The sequence below is a fragment of the Pollicipes pollicipes genome, unplaced genomic scaffold (genome assembly GCF_011947565.3).
Source record: "Pollicipes pollicipes isolate AB1234 unplaced genomic scaffold, Ppol_2.1 Scaffold_2555;HRSCAF=2994_pilon_pilon_pilon, whole genome shotgun sequence".
Classification (NCBI taxonomy): domain Eukaryota; kingdom Metazoa; phylum Arthropoda; class Thecostraca; order Pollicipedomorpha; family Pollicipedidae; genus Pollicipes; species Pollicipes pollicipes.
The window spans coordinates 14,528,781-14,546,914 of record NW_023596136.1 but is presented as its reverse complement, the minus strand read 5'-3'; the positions used below and the strand labels follow the sequence as shown (position 1 = coordinate 14,546,914).

General features: G+C 60.2%; 1 protein-coding gene across 1 annotated transcript in view; it reads left to right on the top strand.

Moving 5' to 3' along the window:
* LOC119098431 (apoptosis-stimulating of p53 protein 1) overlaps window positions 1-18,134 on the top strand; it is a 192,630-nt gene that overhangs the window by 168,660 nt on the left and 5,836 nt on the right. Inside the window, exons 10-15 of the mRNA XM_037221350.1 lie at window positions 4,778-4,959; window positions 7,664-8,068; window positions 10,183-10,239; window positions 12,264-12,524; window positions 13,351-13,535; window positions 15,133-15,827. Of these exons, the coding sequence (XP_037077245.1) occupies window positions 4,778-4,959; window positions 7,664-8,068; window positions 10,183-10,239; window positions 12,264-12,524; window positions 13,351-13,535; window positions 15,133-15,827 (1,785 nt within the window). The remainder of the gene's footprint in view (window positions 1-4,777; window positions 4,960-7,663; window positions 8,069-10,182; window positions 10,240-12,263; window positions 12,525-13,350; window positions 13,536-15,132; window positions 15,828-18,134) is intronic.

The window sequence follows — 18,134 nt, the reverse complement described above, 5'->3', positions numbered from 1 at the left end:
GTCAGCGAAGCGATGAGGTGATATCACACTCAGCCGTCCCCTGCGCTGTAGCCGCCATGGCGTCCCGTCCGCCGGCTTCCCCCACCCAAACAGCGACCGGCCGTTGACGGGCCGGGCGGAGCCGGGCGGAGCCGGGGACGACCGACGCTGGCCGCCCGGAGTTTAGACGGCAGGCTGGCGTCGTCGGACCCGACGGCAGACCGGCGGTCGTGAAGGTGTGGCAGAGCTCCCCGCCGTACAAGGGCCGCCGTCGGCGGGGAGGTGGCAGTGCTGCCCCGCACCGTCTCACGCCCGTGGGCAGGAGCGGGGTGGGAGCGTCACTTGGCTGGCTAGGTAAAGGAAGTTGTTGCGGTGGTCTGCTACGTTGTCAACGTGCATGAAAGTGTGATATGTTTTCATCACATATTTCTCGGAGGTTATCCATTTCCTCGCAGTTGTGATCTTGCATACTTATTTTAAAAGGTTGTTTCTGGTCAAATGATGTATGAAAATTGGGATATCTACCCCTAATTGGGATATCTACCCCTAATAGTTCTGGAGCGGGCGGACTTTTGCTGAAAACACACAAGCAGGCATGTGTTCCGACTTACGGCGAGCCCTGTTGACGAGTCTGAGCGAGGCGGTAAGCCCCAAGGCGTGGGCCCGGCTTTGTTGGAGTCCGGGGCTTGGTGAAAATCGGAAGTGGCTTACAGTGAGCAGCGTTCGCGCCGGCTGCCTACAACAGGCGCTGCGTAGCATGTGAGATATCGCTGGCATTCTACGCACGCACGCACGCACGCGCACACGCGCGCACGCACGCAGTATCCGGCACGGTCCTGACACAGCTGGAGAGGGAGCAGCTGGGACGTCGCCGCCGAAGGAGCTGACTAGTCCGCGGGGTAGCTAGACGGCGAGTCGGTCTGGGCTCTCTCCCTGGGCGGTAGCCTCGGCCGACTGGTCAGCCGGCCGCCCGGTAAGCGGCTCGGCGCCGGTCGAGTCCGGTCAGCCGGCCGCCCGGTAAGCGGCCCGGCGCCGGTCGAGTCCGGTCAGCTGGCCGCCCGGTAAGCGGCCCAGCGCCGGTCGAGTCCAGTCAGCCGGCCGCCCGGTAAGCGGCCCGGCGCCGGTCGAGGGGACCGTTCAGCAGGGACCGGGGCAGTGGACCGTTCGGTAGGGACCGAAGCAGTGGACCGTTTAGCAGGGATCGGGGCGCCTGCGGCAATGCAGTCTCATCTCGCCCGCCGCCGAGTGGTTCATTGGATTCGCCTACGCTTTGATGTCCGCCCCGATGCTCCGGCGCCATTTGGGATTGTTCGGGACTGTTCGGATTTCGCTATGGATTTTGCCATAACACTGGGAAGTGGGCCTGAATATGCACGCGGCCTGGGCGAATCGTCCGCACTTACAAGCCTCGAGGCTGTCGAGGCTTGTTTATGACCCGGCATAATGGGACACGCGACGTGAATGGCACTGCGGGCTCCATGTCGTGTTCACCATGATTGATAGTTAAGGCGAAATGGACCCTGGATCCGTGTAGACCTCCCCGTGCTCGTGATAGTGGTCTTGGCAATTCCAGAACTGGACGGCACCCACTCTGGAACAGCTCTTAAATCCGCATCAAGAACGGGCTTGTTAAGAAGTGCCCAACATATCCAAAAGGATTAGCACGGTGGGAAGCTGCGAGCAGGGAGTGTCCCGACGCGGGATTAGCTTGTCTGGATTAACAGCAGCGCTGTTTCAACCGTATAACATGTGGTTTATGCACGCCAGCGACGGAAAACCGCTCTGCAACCTTCCACAGCCCAACGATATCGGCCACAAAAAGATGACTGCTACACGTTGCGATCGACGCTCCTCCTGGCGGCGCGACCTGCGCCCACCGCCTGACATCCTCAGAGCGATCGTCCCACCGGTGCGCCCGCGCCCGCTTCTCCTGGCGGCGCGCCCTGCGCCCACCGCCTGACATCCTCAGAGCGGTCGTCCCACCGGTGCGCCCGCGCCCGCTTCTCCGTAACGAGCCTGATCGTTAGCTTTAAACGCGGTGGTCCTCCACGCGGCCTGTTTGTCTCGGCGCCGGTAAACAGGGGCGCCGGAGCCGCGCTGCCCGGCGGCCCCGCCGGGGGCTCCGCCGCGCAGGCCGCGCGCCCTGCTTAGGCAGCGTGTAAGTGTGTGTCTGTGTGTGTCTGATGAGTCGGTCATTACTCACGGCCGGCGGCGGCGGTTCGAGGCACGGCCGCCGTGTCGGCGCTGGCTGGTCGCTCCGAGACGAGAGGGAACGTCACGCTCTGGCGGGATCGCAGTCGTTCGCGGCTCGGTTCATATGTTGAAGTCAGGTTCGTCATCGCACGACGGTATTGCCGACGTTGGGGAGTTGATTCGTAACTGACCGCCTCCGTGGGACGTTCGCTGGCGGCCGACGGCTGACGACGACGGCGGCCCCGTTGGCGGCCGACGGCTGACGACGACGGCGGCCCCGCTGAGGCGTTGCTCGTCGTTCGTCGGCCACGGCAGCACGCCGATCGTCGGGCGTGACCTTTTCCGCAGTGCTCCCCTGTGGGCAGCGTGGCCGAAGCGAGATACTGAGCCGAAGTCCTCCAAACCGCACGTCAGCTTCTGTACGCTCAACTTGTAGCACAGCCGCGGCAGACAGACAACCGAAGGAGCGGCGGCGCGCCCAGGCCACGTGTGCTCCTCGCGTGGAGGCGCCGTCCCGCCAGCTCGCAGCTCTGTGCCGCCCGGTCGCTCGTCAAGTGGCGACTCGGAGTGGCCGATGAGTCGGATGGCGACTCCCAGTGCTGCCGGGGTACCAAACGTCTGCGGGGGCACGCTCTGAAGTCGCCGCCGGCCCGGCGAACGGCCCGGCGACGAACACGAGCCTGTCATCCAGCTGATGGCTGCTGATGAGGGGCTGCCGGAGGCCGTCGCCCGCAGCCTGTCGCATCATCCATGACCTTCAAACCACGACCTGGGCTCTGAAGTCGGGGAGTCGGAAGGGATGTCCTCGCCCCCTCTCGTTGCGTTTCGTCGTGCCGTGTTATGAGGAAGTGGATCGTTGAGGTGACCGAGCGCCCCACCACGGCCTGAGAAACCAGAGATGACCTTAAGTCACCATTACTTTAGTCCGGCCTGTCCCGAAGCTGAATCGACGAGACACGCTCTCTTCTGCGGAGTTGCACGGCACATCCGTGGTTGTTGCTCTTTCTGGCTGTGCCGGCAGCGCCAGGACCTTCGCTGCGGCCGGCGCAAGCTTGTCTCGATGATGGGGCATGACGCTCATTGATTCCATATACCTGTGCAATATATCCTCAGTCCGAGCCGACTGGGTGGTGGTCTGCACCGTCGCTCTCTGTGCACTCGCCGCCGATCAGCCTTCTGTCCCCGGGGACAGGCAGGCGAGCATGCTGCGGTCTATTATACTGCTGGCTTAATTGGATTCGGGATGCCTGCTTGTTTCGTCGCTCCAATGAATACCGAATACACCGAGGCCTAACTGGCTCGCGAAAGTTGTGTGCTCTAAAAATGTTTCCAGCTATACTAACTGGATTAAACCGTGCTTAACCGCCGTAGTCTCCTCGGCTGCGAATTAAGTCATGAACTGCTCCAGAGTCAGTCGACGGGAAGACTTTACCGTCGGAAATTACGCAACGCAACGTCGGCTCCACGCCGGGAGGCTGCAGATGACCTCCGCTGACCTGGCCGGTCAGCGTGACCCCCGTGACCCGGGCCGCCGGGCGGAGAGAGCGCCGCAGCCGGCCACGGAGTGCTTTCACCGTCAGCGGTGACATGGGTTGGCGGCGGTACAGGCATTACCGTTGCGGCCCCGCCAGGGGCGGGGCCGCGGACCGGAGACCGATGCACGGAGACCGGACCGGTCTGGTACGCGGACCGGTCTGCGCCGCTTCAGCTCCGCGGCCCCGGGGGACGCGGCCACCGCGGTCAATACCATCGCTATGGATAATCGACTCCACGGCCCAGGCCGGCAATCCAGCGTCAGCGGCCTGCCGCAGCCGCCGGAGTCGGCATGGGCGGCGGTATTTGACGACCGCTGGCTGCTGGGCTGCGACGGGTGCGTAGTCACGTTTGAGAACCGCTCGCTCGTGGCTCATAGGCCGGGTTTATAGTCGTGGTTAAAAGCGCCAGCCGGCGGTATTGGGTTTTGGGTGCTCTCCACTATACACCGAGGGAGACGGTGGTATTTGCCTGGCTCCTCGCGCGCCCTGGGCCTGCCTCGTTAGCTGGATATCCCCTGGGGTGGGGCTTACGGAGGAGCTCTCACACTAAGAACAGTGAGTTTTCTCCCGCCGCCACTTTCGCCTCATCTGCAGGCGCCGTGCGGACGGACTTGCAGCTGTGCGATGAGGTCCTGTGGAAGCGGCGATGAGTGTGCGCGCCTCTCTTTAATGCCAGCTTCAGCTGGTTGTTAGGATGGCTCCTTCGCCGCGCCTTGGCTTATGAGTCCAAAATCTCCATTTTGCGACAAATTTATGGAGGGTTGGATCGTGAATCTGGGCCGGGGTGGAGTCGTGCATTCAAACAAAGCAGTGTTATGGCCGTGACGTCGTGGCTTGTTAAGTGCGTTAACTATTCCATGTTTCAGCTTACAACTAGGCTCAAAGTCGCTATCTGTACTCACACCACAATGGATAATTGATGGTTGCGGACCATGAACCCCCTCCAGGTGTTGATATTCTGACGTTGCTGCTGCTAACACGGACACGTAAAAGGAAGTGAGTATCTCCCAAGAGCAGAGCACACATCATATGGTTCGTAACAAAGCATCCGTGTCCGTTCTGCGTGGCAGGCGTTGACTTGGAGAACATCCGGGCGCTGTTCAACGAGAAGGAGAAGGAGCTGTCGCTGGCGGTGGCGCGGGTGGAGGAGATGACGCGCCAGCTGGAGGAGGTGCGTCGCGGCCGGGAGCTCAAGCAGGGTCCGCAGGGCGACACCCACCGGGAGCTGGAGAAGCTGCGCCGCGAGCTGATGGTGAGGAGCTGAGCTGGCGCCGCCGTCTGGAGCCCCGTCGCCAGCTGTGTCGCGGGGGTGTCCAGGGGCAGCGGACACACGAGCGGTCAACGGTCGCCGTCCTGTCCGGCTGTCCTGTCCTGTCGTCCTGTCCGGCGTGCCGCCCCGTGTCCGGCCGCGCAGCCACGCGGCCTGTGCGGCGGCGCCGGTGCCGTTTGCTGCCAGGCTGCTGTGGTGAGACCCGTCCTCCTCCCCTTCCCCCTCCGCAGGGTACGCCGTCCCACCAATTTATGCCGTTCTCTCGTCATGCAGCACGGTGTGGGGGTGACGGACGCGAGTGTGACGATGCCCGCACCACTAACTACTACTACCACTACCACTAACCACCGCTGCCACCACTACCACCACTGACTACCACTAACTACCACTTACCGGACAGATCGGGATCCGTGCGCTGCCTCAATCGAGTGTCTTTTCTCGCAGATGTCCACTTCGTCTCTCATCTGCAACGCGACGCGGAATGATGAATAACCAATGTGATAGCTTTGCGATGCGATCCCCCGGTTTCAATCAGCGGCAAAAGTGCACTCTCGGCCTCCTTTCTCTCCTGTTCGAGGCCGTATGGCATGCAGCTTGAAACACAGCTATTCATGTGGTCGCTTTTCACGTGGGTGTGTGGGGGCTGGAATCATGTGGAAGCCCACCTAGAAAAACACGGACCAGGAATCCAGTCGATTTCCATCATGTGTCACTCCCCATCTGCATTTGATGCGCCTCTGACTGTATGACCCAAATCATCGCATGCGACCGTGGCGAGGCCTGCAGCGAGTATCGCTGTTCATGTTGTGGTACAGCCTGCCAGCCGGAGCGCTGAGCGGTCGCTCATCATCGACTGAGAGCCATGCCCAGTCTGTAAACACGGCCGATGCGTCACGAGCCGCGCGTGACGCGAAACAGCTCGCTGATCTGAGCACGGGCGCCGAGCGCGCGCGGACAGGCGCAGCGGCGCCGACCGCCGCTGTCCAAACACCAACAGGCTGGCGTCCAAACAGCGGCCGTGGCCCGTCCATGCGCTAACACCATGCGGCGTCCGAGCGGCGGCAGTGGACGGCCGGCCGTCAGGACAGCGCCGCCGCCGCGGCCAAACAACAACACGGCCCGCGCCGCGCCATGGGCGGCCGAGCGTGCGTCACGCGCTGACGTGGCGGCCGTCCTCCGTGACCCGTGACGCGGCGCCCGGCCGGGTCACGGGTGTGGCCACGCCGCGCGGCGTGGCCTGAGACCATTTGGCAATGACGGCGCAGTATGGCGCGGTCGCCGCCAAGTCATTTCAAGCCGACCCGCGGCCATGCATTTGCGGCGCGGGTTTGACGTTACGTGTTCTTGTAACGCGGCAACGTATATTCATTCAACTGTCAGTGGCGGCGCTGGGTAGTTTGTCTTCCACCGCTCGATATCGTCTCAGCGCGGACTGGCTTAAAGTCCATACTCCCCCAGCTGAATAGCCCTTACGGCCAGCGTGCCGTGCACAGTCTGCCGAGGTAGAGGAGCGCGTCATTGGCGATCTGCTCAGCCGTATCTCCGGCTCCGCCAACTAAAAAAATCCGCGCCCTGCTCACCCTGTTTGGTGTGGCCAATTCTAAAAGTCCTCGCGCTTTCTCGCCCGCGTCCTTTGCTCGGCTTATGGATCCGGAGAGTCCTACCCTCGTCCCCTAACTAGCCCCGGGGCGTCATGTCCCTGTTCGGACGACCGAAAATTCCGACAAAACGCACGCAACTTTGTGTCGTCGAACGACCAAAGTGGTCCTGAACACGCGTCACAAGAGTACCCTTGATGCCGGCGTTTCTGCAATTAACTTGCTCAGCCGCGCGTGCTTCTTAATTGCCGTGGCCTGTCGTTCAAACAAGGCTGTCGCTGAATCTCGCCTGGAGAAGTTAATATATCAATGGGGCCATAACGGACCGAATGTGCACGCTTCTGCCTTTGTTGCGGCGTAATGGGCGGCTGGCTTGTACCATGGAAGCCGTTAGCTCTGCGACGATTTCGGAGACGCCTGAAAGTCTGTCAAAACTTCCTGTTCTCGGCTGCCTGGAGGTACGAACTTAATCACGCTGTTTAGGCCCTGGGTGGTCGATGAGTCCCGCGCACACGGCATGTAATCTCTGCGCTTGACGACCTCATTGCGGCGCCAAAAGAAGAAAAGCCCATTGGACGTCGTTCAACGATGAATGAACTGCGGCGAAATTGGATTCGCCAGCTGCAATACGTCTACTCCGACCTCGGCCCAGCCATGGCCTGTCGGCCGCTGCAGCGCCGCTCGGCCATTGGAAATGTGCTGCCGTTTGCCCCGCGCCATGATTGGCTCAAGGCCGTCGTGATTGGAAACGCTGGGGCACGTAAACGCGCCGGAATCGCACGCCGCTTGTCACCGGGACGGCTGACATATTTCGCCCCGGTTGCGGGCCACGTGGCCAGCCAGCTGACGGCGGAGGAAATCACCGGCCGGTGGCGAGCAGACCCGCGCGCAATAGCCACCTCTTCAGTGCGGCCCGGGCGTGAACGACCGGCAATCATAACCGGTGCTCCCGTCGAGAGCTTTTTGTCGGCCTTTTTGCGCGCGCGATTAGCACGTCTCGGCGGCGGTGCGGCGCAGCGGTGGCGGTGGCGGTGGCCCGCCTCCTGATGCCTGCGGTCATCTGACGCGTCGCTGCTCTCCCGTTCCAGTACCGCAACAAGCTGAACGAGCAGCAGCACTCGCAGCTGGCCAGCCAGACGGAGACGCTCGGCCAGCGGCGAGACGAGATGGCGCGCATCGACAAACGCATCGCCGAGCTGCAGCAGCGGCTGCATCGTAAGCGCGTGCACAACCAGCAGCTGGCGTCGCAGCTGCACGCCGCCAGCGCCGCCAAGCGGCAGGTACGACAAACCAAGACGCTGCCACCGGCGGCGGCGCTGCGCGCGCAGGACGACATCGGTGAGGCTGCCGAGTTTGGCCTCAACAAGAGCGACCCCAAGTACCAGACGCTGCCGTACAACACCAAGTTCCACGTGAAGGAGGCGGGCGCGCCGGAGCGGCCGGCCGACGAGCCGGAGCCGACGCTGTCGCCGCCCGCCGCCCTGTCTGCCATCCCGCGCCCGGCCGGGCCGCGCGCGCCGCCGCTAGGTGGCGCGCACAGTCAGGTGAGTGCCGGGCAGCCGGCTGACGACTGTGGCGTGCGTGCTCACACCGCTGTGTAGCGGGCATTGACGCTAGTGAGCGCAACTCGCTCGTGGGTAGAGCCACTTTGGGCGATGGGATGCTTCCGCAGGAGTGCTGTAATGCATCTGGCCTGTCAAGGACCGACTGGGGCAACGTAGCGAGGGTCAGCCCTGTAGATGTTACACTGAAAATTGTGGAGGCAGCCAGTATCCCCATCCGACCCTGTCATCCTTTATCTTGCTTTATCCTGTATCCTCGCAACCTTACGCTTGTCCGGGGCAGGCTGCATGTGGCAGCCACCAGTGGGCCGAGAGCCTTGTGGGAAGGGGGACCCCGACCGGGTACCCAGCACACATGCACGGTTTAAAGCTCGACGGTTGGCTCCCTAGGCGCATGCAAGTCTGCCCAACCGTTAACCATTGTGTGTCATCCCATAGCCCAAAAATGATCATTTTGGCCGAAAGGGCTCTAATCCAAGCAACCCGGCATCCCCTAGATATATGTTATATTTTTCGCGTATGTTAACGTGGATCACATTCTAGCATACATAACGTGCTAGCATCCCTTGGGGATATGCTACTTGCGTCGCTTATGACCTCGTATGACCCTTAGTGCCCTTTATTGGTCGGTTCGCAAAGGGTCGATTACGGAATCGTACTAACGCAGAATGAATTCGGCGCCGAGCAATGAGTCTTCTCATAAGTGCTGCCAAGGCACAATTAAATCTATCTCAACGACTGCCTGCGTCTTGCGGCCTCATGCGACCCGTTGACCCGGGCGTTCATTCGGCTGCTGAATGCTGACAGACGTGGGAGACTGCTCCATACTTTTGTCAGATAGCTGCACGGTTCGGCCGAACGACTGCGGATGGCTCCTCCTGCGTCGTTGGTTTCCTCGCTTAATGACGTTGGTCGACGTCCGTCTTGAGTCAGCTGCTGCGACCGAGGCCGGCGCCTTCGGCCGTCTCGCGCCAGATTTACTGGCGCGCATTATTTCCGATGTCAGCCTCCACTCGCTCTGGCCGTCGATCATGTTTATCAGCGTAAACACGACGCCGCCGCCTCCGGGGCCCGGCTTAATTAACGTTCCGGGCGGCGGGCCGGCGCGAAGTATGCGGGCGCCTCGTCGCCGCCGGCGAGCTAGGAACGCTTCCCTGCGCTCGGCCGATCGGGAAAATGGCCTGCCTTGGCGTCAGATATTACCCCTGTGGCGTCCGTGAGAAGTCACCCGCCAGCGGGGTGACTGCGTCGCCCCCGGAGGCGCCGGTCTCCGTGTGCTGGCCTGCGCATACTCCACGGTGCTCCCGCGCGGCGGGAGAGCCGTCGCGGCCAGTCACAGCGTTCGGCTTTCGGCGACCTCTTGATCAGTTCCCGCGGGAGCCAATTGATGAGGCGATCGTTGCGTGGTTCCCCGCTCTCGCCAGGCTGGGAGTCGCGTGCCACGCTGTCCGTGCCCGCCTGGTGGGCGGCCGCGCTTCGATGCGGTACACTCCCGAACAATGCATATTGAGAAAAGCAAAGCGAGCGGGAAATATCATGTTCCTAGTGATGGCTGGAGAGTCTAATCACATTTCCTCCGCCGAAGCGGATACTCCAACGTAAATTCAGACCTATGGCAAACCAAGCAGGAAACCGTTGACATTATTGGTTAAATCGGACGCGTCTTACATCTGAGCGAAACAAAGCAAACCCGTGACACTCTCAGTTCTAGTTATGTGAGCGGACGTGGGAGGGCAAAACACACTTGAGTCAGGACCCCGCTTGCTTCGGACATGCTGTTTTGCATCGGCGCCGAGCGTCGGCGGCTCGGACCACAGTCCAATACGGTCGCCAGCCGCGCCGATGGCTCCCCGAGGGCAGCCGCCCAGTGATGGGACGCGCTCGGTGACCTTTCGGCCGGCGCCGCGTGCGGCGAGCCCGCTGCGCCGCCGCTGGCCGCTTGTGCACCGGCGGGCGGCACAGCTGGCCAGCTGGCCGTGTTTGTGTGCGGCGAGTGATGGGCAGTGCTCCTCAGCTGCTGACACTGACGCTGTCTCGGCCGGCAGGGCGGCGGGGTGTCGCCGGCGATTCTGCCGCAGCAGCTGTACAGCCAGCGCGCCCTGGTGAGTGATGGCTCCGCCGACGGCCGCCGCGGAGGCGCGTGCGGTGGGCGGGATGCCGCGCGGCTCGGTCAGCCCGCGGTCCGCAGTTGCTGGTGACCGGCGGTGGTGGACTGGGGAGCCACCGGCGGATGGGGCGCTGGGTTTAGCCTGTTTTTAGTCTGGTGGTGTCATGCGGCGCGCTGTGAATCTCGAGTGTGGCTTACCTTGCGGTGTGTCAGCTTGAGGCCCATCGGAAACAGAAGCTTTCCTCCTGAAAGCTATCCTATCCTCTGCATAAAAATGCCTCCAAGTCAGCTTACACGCCGCGTGGATGGGATAAGCCGTTTTGTCTTCCATCCAAGCCAGGAACATGACCCTTTTCATCTCGGCCAGACTCCTTGAATCCTCGCTCCGGATCGAAGTATGATGAGAAGCTCAGCGTAAGCTCGCTGCCTCCTGCTCCCCGTCCGCTGCCGCGATAGACAAACGACGCAGGCTGTCAGGGTCAGCTCCGGGTGATGAGTGACGTCACTGCGGCGGCCACCCGTCTTTGATGTGGTTCGCGCAAACGGAGCAGCCTGCGATACCGCCTGTCGTCAGCAACGCCGCTGCGATGTGACTCGGCTGCGCCGCTACGCAGCTGGAGTTTCCTCCGTCGTAATCGTGACCCTTTCCTCACTCGCTGCTATGCTTCATCGCTGTCTCGCGGTGGGCGAGCCCGAGTTGTGATGACCAGCGCCGTGTCGTCGGAGGGAGCGGTCGGACGGTCCCGCGCTCCGCCTCCCGTCGCGGCCTTCCGGAGACCGCGTGACATACCGCCGCGAGCACGACGCCTCCGTGGCCGCCGTCGCCGGCCGGCCCGATTTACGCGCGCCCCTCGGCGACCGTTACCGGACGGCGGGCGCGGCTGGTGCGTGGCGACGGCCGGCCGGCGCCGACGAATAATCGGCGCCGTCGACACCGTTAATGTTTCAGGGGACGTGGCGAGCGGCGATGGGATGGACAGGCGTGTCGGTACGAAAGGGGGGGGGGGGAGGGGGCGGCGCTGCAACGTCTAGCCGTGTCGAGTGTGGCGGCCTCCTGTAATGGACAGCACACAGTCGAGCGATTCTTTGTGGTCAGCACTGACACCTCGGGGAGTAGTTAGAGCTTTTGGCGCGGAGATTGAAGCGGGCTTATGTAAATCGTCGGTAAATCCAGATACGTTGGCAGCATTGCATAATGCATTGGCCGTAGTGCAGTCCCGTTAGAATCTCACCTCGATGATTGCATAATCAGGGATTCCTCACTGTCTCATTGCTTGAAGTGATCCCTGTATAAGGTAGAAACTGAAGCTCGGAGAAAGATTGCAGTATCCTGGGATTTTGTCACGCATCCCTTGAACGGAATCGGCGAACTGCACTTTGGATTTTCTATTCCCGCGAACGTAATATGCTGACAGTTTTTGTAAGATTGTTGTAATGCCCAGGTGCTGTGAATTAGCATGGCTTATAAATGCGCATTTCATTATGTCCGCCGCTCTCGAATCGGCCGTACCATGACTGATGTGGAGAAGCACAGAAGAGGAAAGAAAGAAGCACGGGGAGACTTCTAAAATGTCCGAGTGGTTTTCAGGAACAGACAAAGGCACTTGATGAGTTTCACACTGCCGCATTATCATGTTGTTTGAACACACACCTACAATCACAAAGATCTTCCCTCTACATCGGAACGACGCTCGCGCCATTAGTATGCGGAGAATCGCCACCGCCGCTTTATTTCTATTGCTGTACTGGCTCTGGGTGCCGTCTCTGTAGCCCACTATTTTCCTCTAATCTCGCCACGATAGCTCGCGCCGCACCCTGCCATCGGGCGTCCGACTTTACGGCCCTGTCCCGGCCACAAACAACTCGGCCTGCTGCTGGAGCTGTCGGTGCGCCCGACGGCGACGGCGGAGGCCACCGAGGTCCGCGGCGCGAGATAGCGCGCCCGGCCGCCGCCGTATCTCGGCTGCCGCTTCCTGTGTCAGCTGACGCGCTGGCCGCCTCACTGTCCGGGGAACCCAGTCCGGTCCCGCCGGCTCGCGTGCCCCAGCCGCCGCTGGGACGCTGGAGACGGCGTGGGAGGCGCGGTGTGGGACAGACCGTGGTGGTGCCCGCTCGCAGTCGACGGTGCTCCTGTTACAGACGCAGACGCAGCAGCAGCAGCAGCCGCAGCCGCAGCAGCAGCCGAGGGTGTCGGGCCTGCCCCGGCCGGTGGGCGCCGTCTCCAACTCGTTATCACGGGTGCACGGCGGCGCGGCGCCGCCCGTGCCCAACAACCTTCACGTGAGCAGAGACGGGCGCTGCTGGAGTGGGTTGTTTATCTGTTACACTGAGCGTGAGCGTACCAGACTCGGCTAACATCAAACAGCTTATATCAGACTTTGAACTTATAGCGCTCAGCAGATAAAAGTTAATAGAAATGAACTTCCTTCTATTGATCATAATCATGTTCAAAGAAGACTATTGTAATGGGATGTCCATGATTTCACATTGATTGTTCGAGATGTCGTGCTGGATTTAGTTAAGGTTCGCATGCCACGCCACATGGTACGTGCAGAACCGCTGGTTCGTCACACCCGCAGACTACCTTCCTTTTGCTGTGGGCTTGCCTTGAGCTGGCCCGCGGGTGGAACCAGACGAGGCAGGCCCGTATGAGGTTGGCGTGTAGTAAACGGCAATATGGAAATCTCCGGCCCGTGGCGAATTGCTTCCTTCCAAGCCTTCAGGGCCCCAAACATCTCGGAGAAACGGGCTGCGAAAGTGACGGCCCGAAGCGAAGTTGGCAGACATTTGTCAACCTGCTTTTCCCACCCAGAACCTCGCCAATCAAAACTGATTGGCGCTTTTCTCTGATTGTAAGCATAGCGTTGTTGAAAGTTCACGCTACCTGAATTCCAAATGCGTGATTTGTCCAGGCTCGCTTCGAAGAGAAGTTTAGTCCGCAGTGCTTCATCTGGTTGATCAATAATTGCGTCTGCTTTCCAGGAGGTGCCAAACCCAGTATCGCGCCATCAGCGCCTTTTAAAATTCATTAGCAGCCACTTACCGAAGGCTTCGTCAGTGTACTTGTTCATGCATGAGATTGTCCACGTGAATTCGTTCTCCTTAGGCGGACTCGGCCGAGGTGAACGGGGACCGACCTCTGCTGCCGCCCAAGCCGGCCTCGGGTCAACCGATCAAAGGCGCCGCCCCCGGCCGGGTCAACGGCGAGGCGCCGGAGGTCAGCGGCTTGCCCGGCGACGTGACGCAGGTGTCCGTGCGAGGATCACAGGTCAAGGTCGGCCAGCAGTACCGGTACGTGTCCTGAGCGGAGGAGGACTCGGACGCGCCAGCCGGGTCGGGGCCCGCCCCAGGGGGGGGGGGATATTATGGGGAGGCACGTGGCTGCGAGTGAGGCTGGTGGAGTTAGTAGGGACACTTATCGGGACCGGGGTCTGCAAACATCGTCCACGCAACCCATTCACTCCGTCTGTTTATCGTTCGCTGCAGCCACACTTGCCCGACTCTACGGCGCTCGTGCGGAGAGAAGCGAGACGAAATGTCGCACTTGTGCCGTCCAGTCGCGTCCCATCGTGTTGCCCCCCCCCCCCCCCCCGTTCCCTGAGCCGTGTTGTTGAGCTGCGTGCGGGCAGCGACAGCCAGCATGTGCGCTTTATCGCCGACCCGTGCGTGACACCGGGGCAAATTGTCATCCGAGCGAGCGGTGCCGGCGGCGGGTCAGGTGTGGTCCACGTGGGCGGCGGGACGGACTCACAAACAGCTGAGCCGTGGTGATTATGGCGGATCGCTCAGCGCACCGGCCGCCACAGATCGGGACATTAGAAGGCACGGCTGCGGCTGCCGAAGGGGAGTGCCTAGTGAGGCTTTGGTTGGAGCCGGTGCCGTGTCTTGCGCGCGCGATGCCGCGAGAGGAGGGTCTTGAGGGGCCGGAATGTTCGTGGATGGCACCGCGCGGACGCGCTGGCGAAACTGTGTGCTGAAGACTCGTGACGCTGAAGGCCACTGCGATAGTTCTGAAGCATGTACCTGCGGTTTTGTGAGGCGCGTTAAGCGGGATGGGTCCACGCCATTCGTGTGTCGGTTAAAAGTAATGCTCCGCTCACGGGGGGAATCGTCATGTGGCGGGCTTTAACGGACCAACCACGACGTAATAAAACCCTGCCTGCGCGCTCATGGCACGTGGTCGAAGTTCTGGGAACTGGAAGTATTCAGCTTTGACGGTGCCGTGACCCGTCCGAGCCGTTCCGCTCAAAGGCCGCTCTTCAATCCCGAAATTGAAGCGCCGCGTTCATTGCGCGAGCGATGTTAAGCTTCTCTCATAGGCCACAAATTTCCTCGCGCCCCTCGATAGTCTGGCAGCGAAGCGGCGATTTGGAAGATCGATATTCAAACTTGGACAATAACGGCGAACGCCGCTGGTCTGGCGTCGCGTCGTTCACGGCCTTCTGCTCCTTTGCCTGAGACGAAGCAACCATGGTCCGCGCCTCCAGGGCTAGGCCGTGGTATCATAATGAAGCTGGCGAGTCGTCGCTGATTCTTCTGCATGAGCTCTGTTATTATCGCGCACCCACCGGCGTCAGGTTTCGTTTGCCGCCAGACCCCCGAGGCTGTTTTGGCCATAGTTGCGCAAGACCCTGATCTTGCCTGAACTCGTCTTAAAATGCTTACCTGTGTGTAAGGTTCGGGGTCGAGCCGAGACAACCCAGCAATAGTGTTGCCTGTCCCTTATCATAATGTTTCAAGCAGGGTGACTGATTTCTGCCACCATACCCGAGCGCAAGTTGGTTGTCTACCGGAGATGAGAAGAAGCACGTTTTCCTGGGAAAGGAACTGGCAAGCGACGTGATCTGTCCGTCCCGACGAGTGCATGAGTGTCGTGCTCCTGTTTCAGCTATGCCAGCCGCAGCCAGATCACCAGCACGTACACCAACCAACACCGACCAGAGCAGCAGCAGCAACAACAGCAGCAGCAACAGCAGCAACAGCAGCAACAACAACAGCAGCAACAGCAACAACCGGAGCTAGCCGGCGCGTATCAGCAGCAACAAAATCAACTGCAACAGTTGCAACTACAGCAACAGCAGCAGTTACAGCAAAAGCAGCAGCAGCAACAACAGCAACACCACCAACACCAGCAGCAACATCTTCAACAGCAGCAGCAGAATCTCCAATCACACCTACAACATCAACTACAGCAACATCATTTACAGCAACAACAGCAACAGCAGCAGCAACAGGATCAGAGCGGCGCGCATCAGTCGCAGCGGAAGCCGCAGGAGGCAGAAGACTCGCCTGCGGTGCGCGTCAGCATCAACAGCCGCATAGAGATGCCGCCGTCCTACATGTTCCCGCAGCTGGCGCCGGAGGCCAGCCCAGGGCGTGCCGCCGACGCCGCCGACAGCGCCCCTGGCGGCGTCGACAAGAACGAGAATCGGCTGGATGAGGTGGACCGGGCGCCGGCGGCTGAGCATCGCCTGACGCGCTTGGCCGAGGATGTTGCCATGACAACAGGGATGCCACAGAAGGAGCCACAGCAGGAGGCGATGGAGCTGGACGCCAACTGCAACCCGGAGAACGGCAGCAAACGTGAGTGTTGTGGGGGAGATCGGTGGCTGGATGGGAGGGGGAAGGGGAGGGAGCGGTGCGACGTCGCCCAGGACGCACACGCATGCCCACACACGCACTTAGGACGTCGACGGTGTGGGGAGACGCTGCACATGAGATAAATCTATTCCATAGGCCACTTCTTGCTCTCCGACACAGACCGTGCATTTTGCATGTCCTTATTTTACGATGGCTTTTAAAACATATCGGTTACCACCGGCCTTTTTGAACCAAGCTCTCGCTCAACGAATCGCGCATTTCATATTCGGGAATGCTCGCATCTGCAGCTAGATGCGTTTATCACCCTCACCAGTCGGAGGGTTCGCGTCGAGAAAGCAATCGCCTCGATCTCATTAACACACGAGGGGGTCGGAGCGCGCCGCCTGTCGTCCGCCTGCACTGTGGCGCGCGCTGCGCTTGTACGAGACCCGGTCGCAGAACCCCTAAATGGCTGTGCGATCCTTCGCGCTGTACCATCGACGGCGGCGGTCTATATTTAGCAACGAAGGTCTCCGAAGGTCTCGTGGCAAAAACGGAACTTGATTGAAGTGCAGTGGGCGTGCCTAACACACGGCTAATAGGAACCGGGCGGGATGGCGGCGTGACGCTGAGGTCCGAGCGTGCGGTCATGGCCGAGGGGCTGAGGATGACGGCCATCTCATTGCCGGTGGCCCGCTGCGGATGGCAGAAGTCCCTCATCCGTGCTGTGCAGTAGCCCAGAATGTCGCGGGTAGATATTGACCGGTAGCATTCCAAATGCCTCGTCAGAAGCACGTGTCTGATGCTTGTTTCTGGAAGGGACTAGGTATTTGGTGACTGGACATGCTTCCTGGAACAGTTACCGACATAGTGAACGGGTGTGTGTCCGTGACATTGGTCATCGCCCTTGATTAGTGTAATTATTCAATCCATTCAGCATGCGTGGACCGATGCATGTTCGGCATTCCGTGCACTGCGCCTGCCCACCTCTGGCCTCCAGTCTGCGGCCATGGGCTGGGATGATCCGACACCCGCCTGGCCACTGGCTGGGATATCCCTGAAGCAGACCAGGCTGTGCATGCAACCCAATAGGGAGCCATGTACCTACACGCGATGCGCTAATTGCGATTTGAATCATGGGGATGATGAATCATGGAATCAAAGGGTATGACAAATGCGTAGCTGCTATGTCGTCAGACTACAGCTGGCGTGATGACGCGATGAAAATTGCTGTAACCGTCATATGCATTGCCGATTAATTAAAGCGTCGCTATGACTGGCGCGGCGAATGCTTTCGGCGCTCGTTCCGCTGCTGACCGTCACCGTGGGTGTATCGAGCGCGAGGGTTGCGTGTCGGGCGGCGTGCGTGTGCCACGCGTACGTCGGTGGCCGGCGCCTCCCGACGGCCCGGACAGGAGGACAGGTGTCGGCGACTGCCACCAGCGCCCCCCACCGGCTCTAGCTGGGGCTGGGATCGCGGTGCAGGGGAGAGCGAAGGTGCCAACGCGTACAGGGTCAGTGCGACAAACGCCATAGGACGCAAGGATAGTGAAGGGAATCGAAGTGAAATTTAACATAAATAAAGGGCTTATTCCCCAGCTACCCTCAGGAATAGCAAATGTACAGGTGGAGTTTTGCCACGTTTGAAGTTAAGCGCACCTTGTCAGATAGCGTGCATGCTTTCCACCCAGGGGTATAGGGGTTAAAAGTTCGATCCAGTTACGTGCCCAACTTTTCGACCAATTTCTGGAAGTGCTTCGATGGTGGTCTAGGTGATTTCACAAACTAGTAGGTGGTCTTTATGCCGAGTTTCGTATAAATAGAAGCATGCCTGTTACCATGTTCGTCTTGATTCCGTATGGTGCCGTTGGCATCGCACGCTCCAGCACACCTTACAGGCTTCCAACCGTAATGGCAGCTCCGTTCGGCTGACAAAAGGCAACCGGAATTCTTGTATTTGTAGGCATGGTTACCAGAAAGCCGCGTAAATTACAGTGCTCAAAGAGTATGACAAAATACAGAAAATAAAGACACTCGTGGATGATTTTCAGATTATCTTCTACCTCATGGTGAAGGGTGGACAGGCAAGGAGACGGGAACGAAGTGCGTTGTCTGATCACTTCTCTGCCCTGGCTGGGGTCGCTACCAAGAGGGTGTTATTTATTTATTTATTTATTAATCGTCACATGCTCACTCCACTCAGAATCTGACTGTTACAGAGCACGTGTCACGGAAATAAAACACTGTAGGTCAGGGAGGCTCGCGCAAACACATACACGCGCAGACACATATAGGCAGAACGCACTCTGT